The sequence below is a fragment of the Argopecten irradians genome, chromosome 1, assembly GCF_041381155.1.
Source record: "Argopecten irradians isolate NY chromosome 1, Ai_NY, whole genome shotgun sequence".
NCBI classification, from domain to species: domain Eukaryota; kingdom Metazoa; phylum Mollusca; class Bivalvia; order Pectinida; family Pectinidae; genus Argopecten; species Argopecten irradians.
In genome coordinates this window covers 29,702,708-29,722,839 of record NC_091134.1, presented here as the reverse complement: position 1 = coordinate 29,722,839, position 20,132 = coordinate 29,702,708, and the positions used below count along the sequence as shown (strand labels likewise).

The 20,132-nt window shown below is 33.0% G+C and overlaps 1 protein-coding gene across 1 annotated transcript in view; it reads left to right on the top strand.

Moving 5' to 3' along the window:
- LOC138321598 (uncharacterized protein YqhO-like) overlaps positions 1 to 1,234 on the top strand; it is a 79,907-nt gene extending 78,673 nt beyond the window's left edge. Inside the window, exons 9-11 of the mRNA XM_069265415.1 lie at positions 351 to 481; positions 976 to 1,061; positions 1,195 to 1,234. Of these exons, the coding sequence (XP_069121516.1) occupies positions 351 to 481; positions 976 to 1,061; positions 1,195 to 1,234 (257 nt within the window). The remainder of the gene's footprint in view (positions 1 to 350; positions 482 to 975; positions 1,062 to 1,194) is intronic.
- Positions 1,235 to 20,132: the final 18,898 nt, after the last annotated feature.

Genomic DNA, 20,132 nt, shown 5'->3' with positions numbered 1-20,132 from the left:
ATGCGAAAAATGTAAATTATGCTTTATTAGCACAGACATAAGTTCGCTCAATGCGAAGGAACAATACCGGAAACAACCTATTATACAATGTGACGCTGGCTACAAATATTCACGCTTAAAAATGACCCCTAAAAAGGTACGTCTACTGTAATCTGGAATGGTGTTGGTTGGAAATTGGTGATTTTGTCAAAAAATACAGCTTTAATATCTGCTATGTGTGCCCTTTATAACACTTTGGCTAATCTTAGTAAAATTCTCGTCCGCATAAGTCTGCCGTTTAATTATTATTGTTATAAAGGTCTTAATAAAGACAATAGAATGAGAGAATTTTATCACTTTTACTTTCTGAGGTTGGTGGTTGTCTATGAAACCGGAAGACGCTTTTATTCGGCGCATGAAAGACCTTGATCAACTCCCTATAACACTGAGTAATGAGAATAGGTTTGGAAGGCGTTCTGACAAAACCTTAGGGATTCAGGTGGTGAGTACGAAAGACGGCTGTGTATCCTAATTTATTTAGGCATTCACCCCTGCCGACGCATTTAGACTCTTCAAAATCAAAGACTGGACCATTTCATTACGAAATTTCAGGGGTGAGAGAGTAGAGAAATTGTCCTGTTGATATTCCAATTTGATTGTATCTTGATGAGAGTGCAATCTACAGCTGGGGTCCAGAGAGCGTCTCCTGTAAAGCGAGCGCGTTTGTGGTTTGATAATTATGGTAGCGGAAAGTTAACGTACTTTGATCAGTGGTAAATCATAATAGTGACCACAAGATTCATTTATCAACAAAGAAACTCGATCTGTATCATTACTTTCCTAACAAGTCTGGGGAAAAACGTATGATTTATCTAGTTACAATGACACAGGTTTTATTGAACCGTAACTCTTCGTTATATTTGTATAATCGAATTCTCTGAGATACAAGGATTACTCGGAATTATTAACCCTGAAATTAACATTAAAATATTTCAGTACTCCGAGACCGAAACCGATACCTATAGATTCTACCTAGAGAAACGTGCACCTTTACATGTAAAACCAGACTCCGTATTAAGCAGGCAAGTTAAATATGTTTACAGTACCCAATGTATTCACTGTTTTTGATTAAGACATCTCGAAATAATTTCAATAGTATGACTTTTACTGTCTGCAGTTAATAGTGGTTTTTTTAATATATTGTCGCTTTTGAAGACGGGAATATGATGATTTCTATGAGAAAGTGTCAATATGAGTCTGCACTATTGAAAACCGTTTTCATCACCTACCTTGATTATATAATATAATTAATGATATGGACTCGTAGTAATTATATCAGTATGCGGAATATCTCAGTAGTATTTTGGCTGGTTTTTAAATTAAGGTTTAATTCTACTGAGTATATTACGTTTTTAGGAAACGGAGAGCGGAAAAGCAGGCTAAGACAAGGGAACGGAAGCGTGTAGCAGCCGCGGCCAAACGTTTCTTTCCGGTAAGAGGATGGATTTCATTTGAATTAAGACACACATTTTAGAGGAAACAAAATCTATTGTAAAATGTAAAATCATGAAACAAACATTGATAAAACGTGAGATTAAGACATTCCCGTGGTTGAGTTGTACATTGTTTTATTTATCAGTATGAGTCTATACTATTAAAAACCGTTCTCATCACTCGCCTTATGATTGTATGTTTCGATAATATATAACCAATTCACTATTTTAGATTTTAGAAAAGTATGATGCAAATATGGATGGACAAATCTCCGAAACGGAATTTGAAAAAAATATATGCAAGTAAGGATGATAAAACATATTTTCATGATCATTATATCTCCTGTCAATATCAAGATAATGCATTGCATGCATGTATCAATGAAGCATTTAGTACAATTTTTAAGTATAAACAATAAAGATTAATTTGAGTTTATATAAATAATGTATACGTTAATTCCGATTGGTTGGTTTCCGTATATGAAAGGGGAAATGGCACATCTGGAAATACCTTTGTTGTGTACTTTCTTAAACATGGTCACTAAGTATACAATTACTAAAATGTTATTCATGAAAGCATTATTGTAAGCATATTTATAGAAATTTATTCATTTGCTTTAAAACACATCAAAGATAACGTTGTGATTTGTTTTCATGAAGTGCAATTTTCTAAGATATGAAACAATTTTTCTTGGAAAGGATCAATTTTCTGACGAGGACAAACAGATCTTGTTTGGGAAACTGTTCAATCCACCTCGAAGGCAGTATTTACAAGTCTGGACGAAAACGGCGATGGACAAAAACGTAGGTTTTATATTTATCGTCGGTTTCATGACTCTTACAGAGTTATAGTGTAATACCTCAGAATCTACACACAATATTGTCAAATCGTACTAGAAAAGTTCTCACGTGAACTCTATCCAAAATTTGATAAATCCCAATCTGGTAGATTAAGACGCTGTAATAGTTAAAAATGTCATCGTCAAAAAACGGTTTTCGTCTTGAATATTCTCATTTTTTGGTTATTTCAACATTATTTGTTTGCATATAATTTGAACTGTCGGGTCTGTTGAATCTATTCATTCTTCTATTTCCAATATTGAGTAGCCTTATAATCACTGAGTCAGTCCAAAATGACCAAACACCGTAATCATGTAGTTGAATTTTAATTAGCCAGTGTCACTGACATCACTTATGGGACTAAGAAGAATTTGTTTTGACATTAGCATATATAATTTACGAGCCATTGAAGTACGATTTACTAGCATGGCAAAATAAATGTAAAACTATTTTTTTTAAGATTCTGTATGTTCTTCGCAAATTCTTAAATGGTATGTTAGTTGAACTCCCAACTTTGTGATGTTATCGAAAAAACAGAAGACGCTCAGGTCTTTGAACACTTGATCTTTGTAATTTTCTTAATACATAGACAATATTTCTACATGAGGATTTCACGTGGTATACATGAAATTCAAATGAAGAAATCTTGCCTGAATACGAGTGATTTTGTAGTTGTTTTATGGTTGCTTATTGTATTAGTATTTGTTTCCTCACTAGGTGACATTTGCAGAAATTGTACGATACATAGAACAGAAAGGTCTGTCGGCCAATCAGATATTCCTGGGACACAGGCGTCAGGAGGTGAATGGATTCGTGTCATACCTCTCCTCAGTATTCAACGCCATAATGCTTAATATGAAACAGTTATACATGCAGGTACTGACAAATCATTAACGACATTATTTAAAACTTGAATATTCTTCTTCTGCCTATTTCTTCAACAAACGATTTAGGCTTTGATTTCCTGAGGAAATAAGGATTAGTTGAGATCAAAATATAATTAATACATGTATGTGAACAATTTTAGATGTTCTCGAATGTGGTCAAAGAGTGATTGTATGATACTAATTTCTAAAACTGGCCATCTGAATAGTAATTTTTGAAGGCATCATAAAAATTGCATTTCAAATTAATTTGAAGCATAATTATACAGGAGAGAAGAATGAAATAGGCAGCATGAGTCTTTAATTTGAGTAATTTTCTTGTTACTTCGTCCGTTTATAAGTATGAATTGATGTGAAAATGTTGGTTACACAACCAATAAGTAGTGACATGTTACTATATATGTACTAATATATTACCACTGCTGCATGTAACCATTGGGTCATTATTTAGGTCCAATGCCAGAATTCGAAACGTTACATAAACATCTAATGGCTGCAGAAGAAAATTTAAATTCTTTCGGTACAATTTGGCCATCGATCTCAATAGCTTTAGAAATATTTATCATTTGCATATTGTCTTAGCAAATACAATTGTTCATACTTCATCATCAATTTACCATAATATCATCTTAAAAGCCTTTCCATTCACGATGTTTTACAGGCGGCTGACCTTGAACGAACTGTTGGTATAAATACAGGACATATTGAAACTACAGATTTTGACCTTTCAGAAGAAGACGTAAATTTTCTGGTCGAGGTATTTTGTCTCAGTACCATTCAAAGCAAATGTTTATACATTTAGATACATGACTGACACGATATACGTAGTTGAACGTACCTAAAGGATTGGTCATACTTGCGCGAATAGCTTACCATAACGTACTGGGATGCTAACGTACCCCAGCGTAGCATAGCCTACAAAACATACATTAACGGACTTTTACTTATCTGAGCGTATAGACTAACACACCTCTGCCCTAATTTAACCCACGATTTTACCTAGCGTGATTTTAAAATTTTAACATGCAAAAAATTGTGGTACGCTAATCATTTGATATAAGCTTAGCGTCTTGTACCTAACGTGAAATAATGTACCTTTGATAATGTACCTTTGAGTACCTGAACGTATTGATAAGGGTGCCGTAACGTACCGATAATGTAGCAGCGTCGTCGGCCTCAACCCACATCATCGGCTAAGGTACATTATAATACGATGAGTCACGTTGTGTTAGCTACATGCTACATCCGTAAATACACATAGATGTAGGATGTGATACGCTAAGAAACGCTTTGCCGCGCTAGCTCCTAGACTGAGAGGTTACGGTAACTTGGTGTACGCTAAGTCACGCTACGTTATACATTTTGTAAATTGATGGGTGCTATTCGTCGTAAATCTAGGTTGGGGTATATTGTTCTACGTAAAAATTAATTCAGAAATTGTTCTTACTGCAAGGTTTTTGTTCTTAAGATTATAAAAACGCACTTCATAGGATTTAAGAACCAATTTTAAGTTCCCAATAAGCCTCATACCACACCCTTTAAAAAAACCCGATTTTTTTATTTTATTAATCAATAATTTTATCTTATTTTATTTTTAATTTTAATTTTACAATATAAACTTAACATTTCATCATTTTCACAAATAGCCTTTAATGAATTTATCGATATGTCGATTTAAAACAAACCACACTGAAAATCACATCGTATGACAACCTAGATCAATGTACAATGTAGTGTGTCACTGCGTGTTAAAGGGTACCTCATGATCAATCTACTTCTACCACTAACTCCTAAAATAAGCGTATTAAAGCTTATGACAGCGAATTCGAACCTACATTAGCGTATTTCTACCTAGTATTAGAAATACGTATACCGATGTTTACGTATTGGAAGGGGAGCGACCATTATTCTTAAAATATTTTATATTTTCTATTTTCGTGTTTTGAATACTGAATTTAAAATAAACTCACACTATCGTTATTTGCATGCTAGAAGTACAATACTCTTTAGGGTGTCAATAAACATATCATGATCTCTGGAAGGCTAACCGCTTAATCGAATACCCACGATCATTGTGTGACTGCCGTGTATTCTGTGTGATTTAACTGGGTAACGGGTAGGATTATACTGTTAACCTTATAGTTTGTTTCATTGTACAACGATTTATTAATTTATGAGATCAGAAGAGGTAAGAATTACAATGTGTTAAATAACATATGAATAAAATAGACGCAAAATAGAAAACATGGAATGTTTTATAAATAATGGTCATGTATACCGCTTATTGTAAGTATCCCTAATGCCCACATCATTAAGCCTAATTTAGCGTATTACAACTTATCATAATGTATCACAATGTACCTAGACGCACCTCTACTCACTCACTTCTTAAATACGCTCGGGTACGTTTATAGTGCCAGTATGACCGGGCCTTAGCCTGCAAGGTGTTAATATACTGCTTTTTTTGTACAACCGTTTGTAATAAGTTGTAGACATTGCTACTGTCGATTTAATTGTAACATTGTTCAATCGAAAAATCATCATAAAAAACTCATTTGTATTTTCAGTTTTATGTCAAAATGTCCACATATTACTCTGTATGCAGATTTGGTGTTATTCTTCGTTAGTCCGATTACTAACCTGATATGATTACAAGTGTAGCTTCGGTATGGCTTAGTTATGTCCGGTAGTACAGTTAGTGTCAAAAATAATGTTTGGCATTTTATCATTTCAGCAAGGACGACGATGTACAATGGATTTCTTTAAAATGTATGCAGCGGAGAGAAAAGAGAAATAATGAGCAGACGTTCTTACAATTGGTTTCCAGAGCAAGTTATGAAATTGAACTAGAACTTTTAAAAGCATAGCAGCACTTTCTATTATTGGAAAAAGACCCCACAAATACTACAATCGCCATCAATCTGGCATATCATCTACTAACAGTAAAGCAAAAATGACTCCCTTTTTACAGAACAATAGAGAATGCTTGCCAAGAGATTGATTTGTAGGAGGAATTGTAACTGGCAAGCAAATATGTTAATTAAAAACATTCAAATGGATACAATCGTAATCATTTCGAGATTTCCGATGGATACTTTCTGTATTCTAAATATTTTTATATTTCTTTAATATACTGCGAAGTTTCTAATGCATATTGTATGACTATGATCATTCCAACGTATTATTTAGGCGTTTATCTTTAATCGTTTACATTCTCCCCATGAAGTAAAACCCCAATGTGAATTTCAGTTTATAACATACCAATACCTTTGACATGTAAATATTAATAAAACATAATTTCCAAGTAAACTGTTTTGTGCAACTGAGTCTCTTTCCTCATCATGGTCTATATATTAATGTGAACATTTGCATATTAGATTTACCAAAAAAAAAAAAAAAACATTTTAATTTAGCTACTACGTTCATGATATAAATTTTAAAAAGAATAGTTATATTTTTGTTGTCTAATACTTAAAAATGATTTATTAAATTATAATTATGCTATATATATCTGCCTTCATTTGAAATTAGCTATTTTTATAGTTACTGTTCATGAAAATTTATAACTTGTTCCACTCTTATGTTTTGTAGGGAGAAGACCTATGTAGAAAATGCTTGCTGTTTAATCACATTGACTTTTATCAATAAGATTATTTGAAAATGAAATTGAAATTAAAACGGTTCTAAATCACGTTCTGTTTAAAAATCCAAGGGCCGCAACTGTTATTACCTTAAATATTTATGATTCCTGTTCTTGGTAGTAGAAAGAATAATTTACAGACAGCTTATTTCAGGTTCTTAAAGTTTGAATTTATGACAAATGACAAGTAATATGACAAATCATGATAAATGACATTGAAAAGAACAATAATTACCAATTTATGTTATAATATTGATAAAACAGTAGTTCCCAGTGTTGTTGTCCTTTGATGGATTCAGACGAGTACACTCCCTTTGGTCATGAGTTTGTCTCTGTACATGTGCTAAGCTATCTTAGTGTAAGACTTATATAATCTATAAACAGCTTTTTTATTCATATTCAGTTTTTATTTCTTTATCGTGTGTATATATTGGTGTTAACCGCTATTCACCAAACAAAAAATAATGATTTTAATCAATACCTGTAAAATATTAACGCCAAATTGCAACAACTTTTCAAGGCAGAAATCAATAATAGCTAATCACACGTGCCCATATAAAGGGCGTTCATAAATACATATTGTCAAGTACATGCGCCAGATCAAGCCATTATTAACAATGATAGTTGACGCTTTCTGTACGAAAGGCTTCACAATATCTAATATATCAATTTCCAAATGGTTATTATATTTGATAAAGGTGAAGAGATGAAAAAGAAACTGGTTTATGACAAGTTTGATTTAATTCACTCGAATTATGCATCTGTGAGATGATATGTGTATTCTTGTTGAACTGAACTCATTATGAAAAGTGGTTTACCATTGTTACGTGAATGTGAATAGATTACAACTTATACAGATTGTAGTGTAGTTATAGCCTACAAGCTTATTGTAAATGAACACATTTTGGTGTATATTCCATTTCATCGTTTAGTTCGCTGAAACCATTCGACTAATAATGATATATAAATACTTTATTTCATTCTTTAGGATACAATTGTAATGATATTGATGGTATTGAAACAAAGTTCGTCTTCATGACTACACTCACACACCTCTATTAGATCCATTTATGTTAATGTACAGACTAAATGACGGGGCATTATAATCCACAAACCTAATCTCGTTCGAGGACAACATGTGTGGTAGAAGTACCTATATGTATTCGTGTTACAGGCATAAGGGGGATGAAGACACCATATACACGGGCCTTCCTTAAAGAACTCCGACTGTTAATAGGACGTAAATATAATATACCAAAGCAAACATAGACAGATTTTTAGTAACCCCAACCAATTAACTATGTATAAACTACAATCTGGGCGTTTAAGTGGGGATGATTTATATTGCAATTAGTGTTTGGGGTGGGGACACGTGGGTAAGTATTTATTTATCATTTTTCTTTATGACTTCATTAAAGGCCTTTCCACCTCTCCAAAACGACTTTTGATTTTAAAAATGGGAATGTAAAACGAGATTGATAATTTTTCAGAGCCGCAAAAGTTATCAGCTTACCGTTAATACTACATTTATCATCGCCTTCTTAACTATTTGATAAAAATACATCATTATTATTTCTTTATTTGCCTCCATAATGAAGATTATATAATAATACAACATAATACATTTAACTAGCAAAATACAGGTACAAATTACATGGCATTTACTGAGAATAAGATAATTCCATCCTCAATTAATTAGATGATATTATCAATAATATTAATTAATAATTAAAAAAACACAAAGAAAAAACAACACAAAAAACATGTTTGTTAATAGTGACATAAACTATATCAATAATAGAAAAAGGTATGCAAACACAAAATCAAGGAACTATATAATACATCTAATATGATAATTCGAAAAAGATCAGTTCCATGTAAATACATCTAATGTATATGATTTTATTACATTTACTAAATTTTTACACTATCGTTCGTATTGTAGCAACATCTTATTTATAAAATACATATGTTCATTCTCATAAGGCAGGTCGAATTATGTTCCCGCCGTCGTCCTCATTACCGCGCGTTAGTTGACAATTACTTCGTCATACTGCAAAACAGCGAAATGGATCGTTACTGTTAAGGCACATTACAACGGGAAGCTTGCATTTTTATGGTGTTGTAACCTCATCTTAGGTTATCAATATATATTTTCTTAAGTTATTATTGTTGTTAAGAAGTGTTATATTTTGTTTAGGAAAAGTAGGAAATCTATGAATTAAAAAGAACAGTTGTAAAACAAGAGTATTTACAGGTATGTCAGGATATTTGTTGAAAAAAACCCATAGCAACGTACAGTTAATAGCCGCTCGCTGCTAATTTTACTGAAATAAAGAGTTTTTTGTCTTTTATCAAACTTAAGTATAAGAAATGATCGTAATTCAAACAAAGAACGAATGTGGCATTCATTCATTATATAAAATTTGATAAAATGAACACTTGATATCACAATTCCTGCAAGTTATTTCATATCCTATCAACCATATAGTAACCATTGAAACAAAATATAAGAATGAAGCATTTAAATATTAAACCATGATTAGTTTTGTATATATATTATATATGTCCTCTTCCCTACGCCATCACAAACGTACAAGGGAAGTATCATATAAATATACAGCAACCAGAAAATTGAGGGTTCCGGTTGTTTGCAACCAAAAAATAAATTAATAAAAATATTATACTATATCTACTTTACATTAATTGTGAAACAAATTATCTAATTTATACAAATCATGTACCAACCTAAATAAAAGTTAACGATGATCTCATTAGACTCCTTTTAGCTTGACGACATCAGGCTGTTTCATTCCCTCCATTCATACCACTCGAGTTCTAATGGAACCCTTTTTTGCACGGGCGTTGTTGTGACCTTCATAAGTAAGGAGGTTGTCACTGTGACCTAGATTAGTATAACGGATGTCGCTGTGGCCTAAATTTGGTTCGCGAGTGTCCCTGTAACTTAAAATTGTACGATTAGTGTGATCAATGAGGGAGAGAAAGGCAGAATCATCTGGATCTATGGTTCTTTTTTTTGTCATCCCTGGGACAAAATCTGTATTTTTTGGTAAAGTTATATCTGCCGTAATGGTCATACTCACTAATCAAAAAGAGCGTTTAATATTCTATTTATCACCAACAATTACCACCATTTTGAGAATTACAATACTTACATGTATAGAGTAAATTTTACAAATACCAATAAGAGCTTACAATGATTTTTGGCAGTACTGCCAAAATCATAATATTTATATCTACAGTGCAGAGAAATGGGTACATATGGCCAGACCGAGAAGCCAAGATGTGATCTACAATTTTACATTTTACATCGCAGATATTCTGTGTTGTAATCAATGTCAATAAGACATTTATCATGTCTGTCTGTCTGTCCAACTATGATTTTCACAGCTTAATTAATAATACCTGATGAATTTGACTACCTTACTGTAGAAAAATTACCATGTCAAAAGTTCGCCCAGTTATAGTACATATATCTATAAAGTGTGGCTTGATTTAATTGACTTGGAATTATGTTTTTTTTTATTTTTCGCATAATATTGTGATGAAAACAGTATTTCATACCGATATATTACCTAGTCCACAGTTCAAACTTTCAGGCTTCTTATAGTTTATGAATAGAACATGATTATTAGTAGATAGATTTTCAACCTCGCTCATTGTCGAAATACGATAGGTGTGGAACGAATATAAATAATAAAGAACAAAGTATCATGATAGACGTTCCTAAAAATTCAGAAACGGAAATTTGGTCTAGCGTTTTCGTAGATCGATTCCGTAAGCCGTTATTTGACAGTAACTTCAAGGCACGTCCGATGTCTGTTAGTTGTACATGGCTGTGATACATCCCAGACTCAGATCAGACAGATTTCATGTTATAGTAACTTACATGGTGATAACCAGGCAGTCGTTCACCGCCAGTTGACAGTCTCAGCTTATTAGATGTCGACTCAGCTTATTAATTGATCAGGTAAAGGCTATTTACAAATATTGGCTTGTTATTCTTACAACGAAAGTCTGTTATGATACAGAAAACACCGACATCTGCCTTTCATTTAAAGGTTTATCGTATAAGAATTCTAGTACAGTTATAGGCAATACGTCATCGATAAAATAAATCAATCTCGCTAGCAGCGTAATGAAATGCTGATCTCAACGCAAAAATATCAAGCTATCTCTTCTCTATACACACTAGTTACTGTCAAAGAAGTTATTTTAGAGTGGTATTATTTTAGCGTACTGCCGTGAAAGCGTTATCTTAATGGACGTGCATAGTTTTATCAGTGAGTTGATAATACTCCTGTAAACCCGATATCATGAATGTGTGACATAATATATTCAAATAATATAACGTTCGGTATTCTGCATTTTATTTCAGAGATCTATATAACTCTTTCGATAGTGTTGGCATTCAAGTCTTTGTTTTGTTATGGAATGGCAAAGCTCACATTGGCTATGATGCAAAACTTGGCCTTTGTTTTCTAAAAGAAATTATATCTAAAATCGGTGAGCAATGTTCTGAGGGTGAACAATGTATCGTTTCGTCACTTAGAAGTGCAAAAGGAGGAAGGACTCTTTTTTAAATTTTAAAATAATAATTTTATGCTTAACATTGATATTCTTTGACAATGCATAATGCGTTTGTTATGTACAGTATACCAAAAATACTGTATTTCTACTAAATCAGTCATATAACTAGAGCAAGGTAAACAGTTTGACAAATGAGTGATTGAAGGTGGTACACTGCCAATTCGTTATCTACTAAATACAGCATTAATGAACTGTATCATAATGATACTATAATGAAAATATATAACCATCACTCCAAAATTGTCTTTATATTACTTATACAGATTAAAAATACGTTTGGGTTTCAGATATAATAAATATTATAGCTCATGTGCAGCAAAGCTCATGCTTGTATCTGGTGAAATCCCTAATTTTAATATAAATATTGAATGCGATACCTTACACTATAATTTGAGCTTTGTGTTCTCGAAGTCGGTGGAAACATTAACCATTTTCATCCAAGTGGGTTTTAATGTGTGGAGTTCCCTAGAAGTAAATGGGTTTTAGTTTCAGATAATGACGTAGCGTCATTACATTTATTTTGTTAAAAAAAAGAATAATAATTACGACAGTAAACTAACCTAAATCAGACGAGTAATGATCGGAGATCTATGAGGTAGATCATACAGGTTTAGGGCTGGATGACTTATGTCTCCTTTCACTCCCGTGTTTATGACAGGCTGTAAAAGGTATCGGGATTTCCATTTGATTTATTCAGTTTTACAGTGCACAATGAGCATGATATTTATTTACAACCAAGAGTACTGATGATTATCTTACATCATCGGAAAAGTAAAGCACCCTCCAAGTTTCGGGATATATACCATCAATGAATCAGCTCTGACTGACGTTCTTAGTACACAACCGTATATCACCACTCTCACAGTAAAACGTTCAATAAATCAGCGATAGTGTTTTCTTACTGCACTTATATACATCAAACGTTTATACTAAAAAGCCGTGGCAGTTAGTTGACAGCAAAAGAGTTTTAAAATATATTCGATTATTCTCATAAATTATTTTGTTGTACTGGTAGTTCGAGAGGACGAAAGGATTACACAGAATGAAAAAAATAATGTCTTTGAATTTCCTTTTTTTAATATAGCAAAATAATTTGCACCTTACGAAACTATTTAATTACTTGAAAACAAAAATGGCACACAAGGTTACTGTTTGTTTGGGTTGTTTATAAAATAATACAACTACGCCGATATATATACATTAAAGGTATTTAACCACGAAGTAAAAATGGTACAGCAATACCATTAAGCAGGTACAATATACAGTACGTTGTGCCCACACTGGAGATAATGTCACATAAGGTGGCAATGCTTGACAAATGAACACCGACCGATATAGGGGGTCAAGGCCGATTATACATTACAGAATAATTAAGGATTTTACTTACAATAAGAATTAAAAAGATGAATTTAAAGACATTCTGTCCGAAAAAAATTGAGGACTTGACTATTTCAAGCAAAGAATCTTGTATAGAAGACATGGTTTATATTATTTGTAATAAACAATTTACTGAATTTACTCGTTTGTTGCAAATGGGTTCGCCCCAGAAACAATGATATTTTTCGATGTCTAAATGTTTGGGAGCCACTCTGTGAAATGCAGTTAAACCATATCATTGTATATTATGATAGTAATCTCAGTAACGTCCACTGTAGATGCTACTTCATTTAAATTCTAAATGTACGACCGACTTTCATATATAAGTTTTGAAGAACCGAAAGAAAATTCAGAGCACAAAAGGTTCACATCTAGGGATCCCACATCTAGAAATCCCACATCTTAGGATCCAACATCTAGGAATCCCACATCTAGGGATCCAATATCTAGGGATACCACATCTAGGGATCCCACATCTAGGGATCCCACAATTTAGGATCCAACATCTAGGGATACCACATCCAGGGATCCCACATCTAGGGATCCAATATCTAGGGATACCACATCCAGGGATCCCACATCTAGGGATTTCACATCTAGGGATCCCACATTTTAGGATCCAACATCTAGGAATCCCACATCTAGGGATCCAACAACTAGGGATACCACATCTAGGGATCCTACATCTAGGGATCCCATATGGCAAGCCAATTTAACATTTATTGAAGGAGCAAGGTATATCCCGTATCTAATCGAATTATAAACGATATTTTATATAATTATATAAGATATCTCATATATATATATATGAGATATCTTATATATATGAGAATCTTATATTTTTATAAGATATCTTGTATATATATAAGCTATCTTATAAATTACATAAGATATCTTAAATAACATATAAGATATCTCATAAAGTATATAAGATATCTCATAAAGTATTTACGATATCTCATAAAGTATATACGATATCTCATATATTTTATTAGATATCTTATATAATTAAATAAGATATCTTATAAAGTATATAATTTTCTATTTAAGACATCTCATATTCGGAGCACTTCGGAACACATCTAAGAATCGTACGCAATGACAGAGATGGCACTGAAAGGTAGAATCAACCGCTGTTTGGTTGCATTCAACGATGTATTGAAAACACAGAAGCAGTTAATCCCCATCACTCTAGTTGTCAATTCGAACATGGCGACAATAAATATATTAGCTATAATAGTGACCTATCTATACATGCATACTTAATTTTGTCTCGTTCAACCAAACGCTTGATACTGACGTAGCATGCGAGCCAACAAGAGTCTGACTGAACGAGTAGTAATATACTGTACAGCTCTCTATGACTTCCGGGTAGGGAGACTTCATTTCTAGGCTTTTGTTGAAATGAGATATCTTATAAATGATTAATTAAAAATATATATGAGATATCTCATATAGTATATAAGATATTCTATATATATATTATATAAGATATCTGATATAATAAATAAGATACCTTACATATTATATGAGATATCTCATATACCACATGAGATATCTTATATCTCAATCAAGATATCTTATATATATGTAGTGAAATTAAGGATCGACATTGCCCTTTGAATAAATGTCATGTTGGCTTGCCATAATACCACATCTAGGGATCCCACATCTTTGCCACCTCATAAATGATCGGTAATTGATCATTGAAAGGGCATCGCAACATCACAGAAGTGAGCAAGATGAAAAGTGCTTATAGTATAATGGTTAATTTTGTGTCTTCTATAGGGAACAACCAACTAAATAAAACAAGACCTTCGAAATGGCCCCTGTGTATACAAGATTGAGGATAGAATTTTAACCCGGTCGCTGATTGGCTGGCTAATTATGGATTTCAAAAGTAAAAATGTTTTCTGACAGGTAATTATTCCTAGATAACCATGATATGAATTCGGAAATTCATATTGAGATTTAAGTTCAAAATTTCAATTTTGATAATGAATAGGTAAAAATATTAGAATTTCAGGACTTTAGTGTCATAGTGTCATATTAGAACATAGATTTTAATTATAGAACACAAGAGCGAACTAATATTCCTTTGTTTTAATAATACAGTACAAAACTTTAACAAAGTTTAACACTGTGGTCTATGTAAACTTATTTAGTTGGTTGTTCTCTATAGAAAAATCTGAAAACATGTCCTTACATTGATGTTATTGACCCAGATTATAAACAGTAACTCCTACTTATTAATACAATGTACCAGGTTTGTATTTCGTCATCTTCCATTGTAAATACAAGCTACACGTGAGACAAAGCGGTAAGATTCATCCTCTTAGGGGTGAGACAGGAGATCTCAATCTTTGGGATAAGATTCTTACCCATCGGGTAGAAATTCTCCTGTCTCACCCTAAACGGGGTAAAAGATTCTATTAAAGTTGTATTTCTTGTAATTTCAAACATCACAGACTGTCATAAAACATACAATATGTGAATATGGATGATTATATATGATGGTTCAGATCCATGAGAGCGCCAATATACTATTGACATAGCGGTAAATGTCGCATGAAATATCACACATTTTAAAAGAATCGCCACAGTCAAAGCCATGTTTCAAACCTTCGGATAATATCGGAAAACCGAGTTGCATCACATGACCGTATCGCGTCGTCAATATCGGCAATACCTGTACAGATCGGAACAGTTTGGATACTCCTATCTATTTTAAACGCATACACGGTAAAAATCAATATTCTAATTTGATTGCCTAAAAACTTTGCGAAAACGGACTTTACAAAAGTCGGTCAATATCGAAAGTTTAAAACTTAGAGAGGCAGATAAGAAAAAGATATGTAGAAAACACTCTAAATATTTTTTTATGCCAAAAATACAACAAGTCACAGACCATACAACTTTAATCTTAACCCAAGTGTGGAATTTTTGTTTATCAACACGCAGATTGCCGATACTTAAATGATGGCAAAATTTCATTTATTCATAAGCATTTTCATCCAGCAATCGTCGCAGAAACTGATTACGCCATTGAAAATGTACTGCACATCTAAATAATAGTGATGACATCACATGACTGTTTACCAAGTGTGATCTGTCCTCTGCTTACTAAACAGGATTACCTGTCAAGTCATTGGGTGAAAATACAAGGCAGTGGTCGTAGGGCGATGTTTTTTCATCTTAAATTTCTGGTTTTCAAATTTTACACGAACACATTGATCATAATTGGTTCATACAGACCGATACATGTAATATGATAAAAATACAAATTCTTATTTACTCTCCGTTACGAAGACAATGTGAAGATATTTTTGTTTGAAGTTGTATTGACCACAGAATCTTAAGTGTATGTTGTTTCGTGTGATAGTGTTGTATGAGGATGAATAACGCATTGTAGCAGCGTGAGAATAAAGGTATGTGGTTCAAACCAAACCGGATATTTCATCGCTATAAGATCTACACGAAATGTGTACATACTATCAAGTTCGTAAGAAAGTAATAAAAATGAATATTCTTTCGAAAACTTAATGGATCTGAACTGGATAATCATGAAAGATGATACTATTAAATGGCGTACAGCTGAGATCCGGGTGCCGTCAAATTTGGTCATGAGTTGCAAGTAACAGTTGCATACAGTGTAAGAAGAAAATGGATTCAAATTCGAGGATGAAAATAAAACTAAATACGTCTGTATAGAGAACTCTATCATTTGATGGAACAGCCGATGATTTGGCGGGAACTTCCAGTAGGTACTGGCTGCTTTTGGTTGGGTCAATGGACATCCAACTAAACAATAACAGTAAATGAAATAGTCCTACAGATTAACCGGATATACAAAGATAAATATAACACCATAATCCATTTCGAATATTTTAATTGAACTGGATCTTCATGATGATCAGTTTTAAAATATTTTAAAGGCCCACTACCTTTCCGAAACGGCTTTTAATCTTTAAAATGGAATGTAAAACAAGATCGATAATTTTGTTAGAGTCTTAAAAATTATTAACTTACCGTTAATACTACATTTATCATCTCCTTCTGAACGATTTAATTAAAACAAATAAAATGTTTATTTTCATAACGCGGGTCGTATTATGTTTCCCGCCGTCGTCCTAAATACCGCGCAGTAGTTGACTATCACAGCGCCAGACGGCAAAACAGCGAATTGACTCTCCACTGTTTTCATATATTACGCAGGAAATCTTGCATATGTTTGGTGTCGTAACCTTATTTTAGGTCATCGGTATGCATTTTCTGACGTTATTAATGTTTTTTAAGAAACCTTTATATTTTGCTCCGGAAAGGCCTTTAAGGATATCTTAAAGTATATTATGATATTCTTCAGTTCATTGTTCACTGGTGTGAACACAATATTTTCGTGACCACTTGAACTCTGAGAAAGGTATTACTACGCCGGTGCATATGACTGTCAATGTAGTTACTGAAAATAATCATACATTTGGTATAATAGTAACATATACATCTGTAGGTAATATGCAGTGGTTCTCTGATCTATCATCATGATTTTTAACAAACTTCATAGATTAACTAAACAGCGTGCACTCGTCTTCCTTTGATATTGAGAATAAGACTGGTTAATGGAATCTCCATTGTTTGGAGACGTGACGGGTGCTGTGAAGTAAACGAGAAACAAATATTATGCACCACAATTAAAGCATTAGACAATGCAATTCTACTACGACACAGGATTTTATTCGTTGGCAGGTATCCCTCAACATTGGGCCTATATAAACATCAAATCGCTCATAGTTCTATCAACATATACTTATAATTAAGCGGGAAAACCACAACAAAACATGATACATACATCATGTATGTATTTATCTTATTCAGATTAAGTTGATTAACTAACATTTTTATCAATTATTGTTTCTTATATATGTAATTATTGCGAAAACAAATATACTTATATTAATACAAATATCGCAATTGTCGACCAAAACAAGCATATGAAATTATTCGATTTCATTCATCTTATCGTGTCAGGTAGCATCTTAACCATTCAATGTTTAAGACCAAATGGAATATATATCTGAAACTCCTGTATGCACCAGTATTCTGATTTGAGAAAACACCATGATTCCTCTCAACACCTTAAACATTACGTACACATTCTTTATAAATATTTATCGCTATTGTATTCAAAACTGCTTTAATCTATCGGCCCTTATAATAATTTTAATTTGGAGAAACCTTCAAATATAAATTCATAAAATTTTTGAATACAGTTAGCATATTGAAAGCACAAGAAGTTCATCTTTCGCTCGTGTAAACAAACGAGTTGTTACGGTAGTAAATGACATCTTGCTTATAAATAATACTATATGTACTTAGTAAGGGTAATGTGACATAAAATGATTTATTACATATCAGCCGAAATAATGAAAATACACGTGCAGAAAACGATTTTATCATACGAACGTATTTCATTAATGCTCTCGACGCAATATATAATGTTGATATAGTTGGAAATAAGGTCCACGTTTTAGTAATGACGACTGCTCGTAACTCTATATAAAATATTTTGCATTTCGTTTCTGTTATGACAGACGTCATCAATTTACAATCGTATGTTTCTTTGCCATCCGAACGAGTTAACAACAACTGCTTGTTATAATGTAAACAGAGCCTCCCGTTGATGTTTTATTGCCAACCAATAACATGTTAATGCATGCGCCACCTACGAGTTTCTTGTTAAATCTCTCGAGAAAAAATGTGGGATTGCACTACTGGCAAACGCATAGTCTCTCTATACTGGATAATTACTACAGTGGGTTAATTACCGAAACTCTTGTCTATCTTTGATTAATTAGTGAAACAAGGACATGTAAACCAGAACATCAACCGCTATACAGAACTAGGTCACAACATCCACCAAAAGTAGGTCACGACGACACCTGTCGGTAAATATAGATCTTGGTCATACCTATACCTTACATACAAATATAGGTCACAACGACTCCTACCATTCAAATCTAGTTCATATGTACACAATTTATGTACACAATGGCTATCTTGAAACTGAGTAATTTTAATACATAATTAACATAAACGTCTTTTAGATACAAAACGAGGATCTATAGAATATCTTTACACGCCAATAACATGTTCTGTTAGACTTTTAAAGTTTTATGTGCCGTAATTTTCATACTCACGAATCAAGAAGAGCTGTTAATCTATTGTTCACCACCAAATGTTTTGAGAATTACAATTATTTCAATGTATAGGTCTTAATTTCACAAGTGTAAACATGAGCTGAAAATGATTTTGGCAGTAAAGCCAGCTTGCGGTCTACAATATCTTTTAACATTTCTACAGTGTTATTAGTAAATGTAAAGTAATTTCTGTAGGTATGTTTCCATCTAAACATACATAAGACATGCAAAACCAGAATTTTACAGTGCATCAAGTCTGTGTTGCTTATAAGGCAACATATACGTTTGTCTGACCATTTGAATGATTTTCACAGCTGAACTCATTCATCTTACAGTTTGTAATAGATTAATGAAGAAAAATTGAAATGTCAATATTTTAGCTCAGGTACTGCACATGCACAAATAACTTAAAACTATCGGTTTTGTTTGCGGTCCAGCACTGCATTATATAAGTCTATCCAAGTCGTACTACTAGGAAAGTCCCGGGAAAGCGTGGTAGGTGTTGTGCACAGAAATCTTATAGTACCATCAGTAAACATTTTCTATATACCGACTGCTACTTGTAATACCTGGCGGTCGCCAACTAGTTACATGGCGACCACTTCAGGCATCACATTGTAAGTCATGAGAGAAGGCCGTCAACTAATTGTGTGACCGCCACATTAAATATTTTCAAACACAATTTCGACGCGTCGTTCTTTCGTTTTCGTAATTGTTGTGAGTTAATTCAAGGAATATTAAAACCGTCGATAATTTATACGTATTTAAGTTGTAGCCATCAAAAACCCAACAACAATTGTTTTTAAGTTTTAATGATATTCTTCATTAATGCCAGCGATGAAAGGATATACTCGCATCAATTATTAATAACATGAAAATTACAAAAGCTGTACAGCAATTCCTGGTAAGAACGGGCAGATTCGATTGATCGACTCTCTCTCTCTCTCTCTCTCTTTTTCTCTCTCTCTATCTATCTCTCTGTCACACTCTCTCTCCCCCTCTCTCTTTCGCTCTCCTACTTATTTCCTATATCATTACAAGTTGTCAAGATTTTTTTTCCATTTTTCATCGCTTGTTTTATATATTATAATAGTACCACACGACTACTAATAGT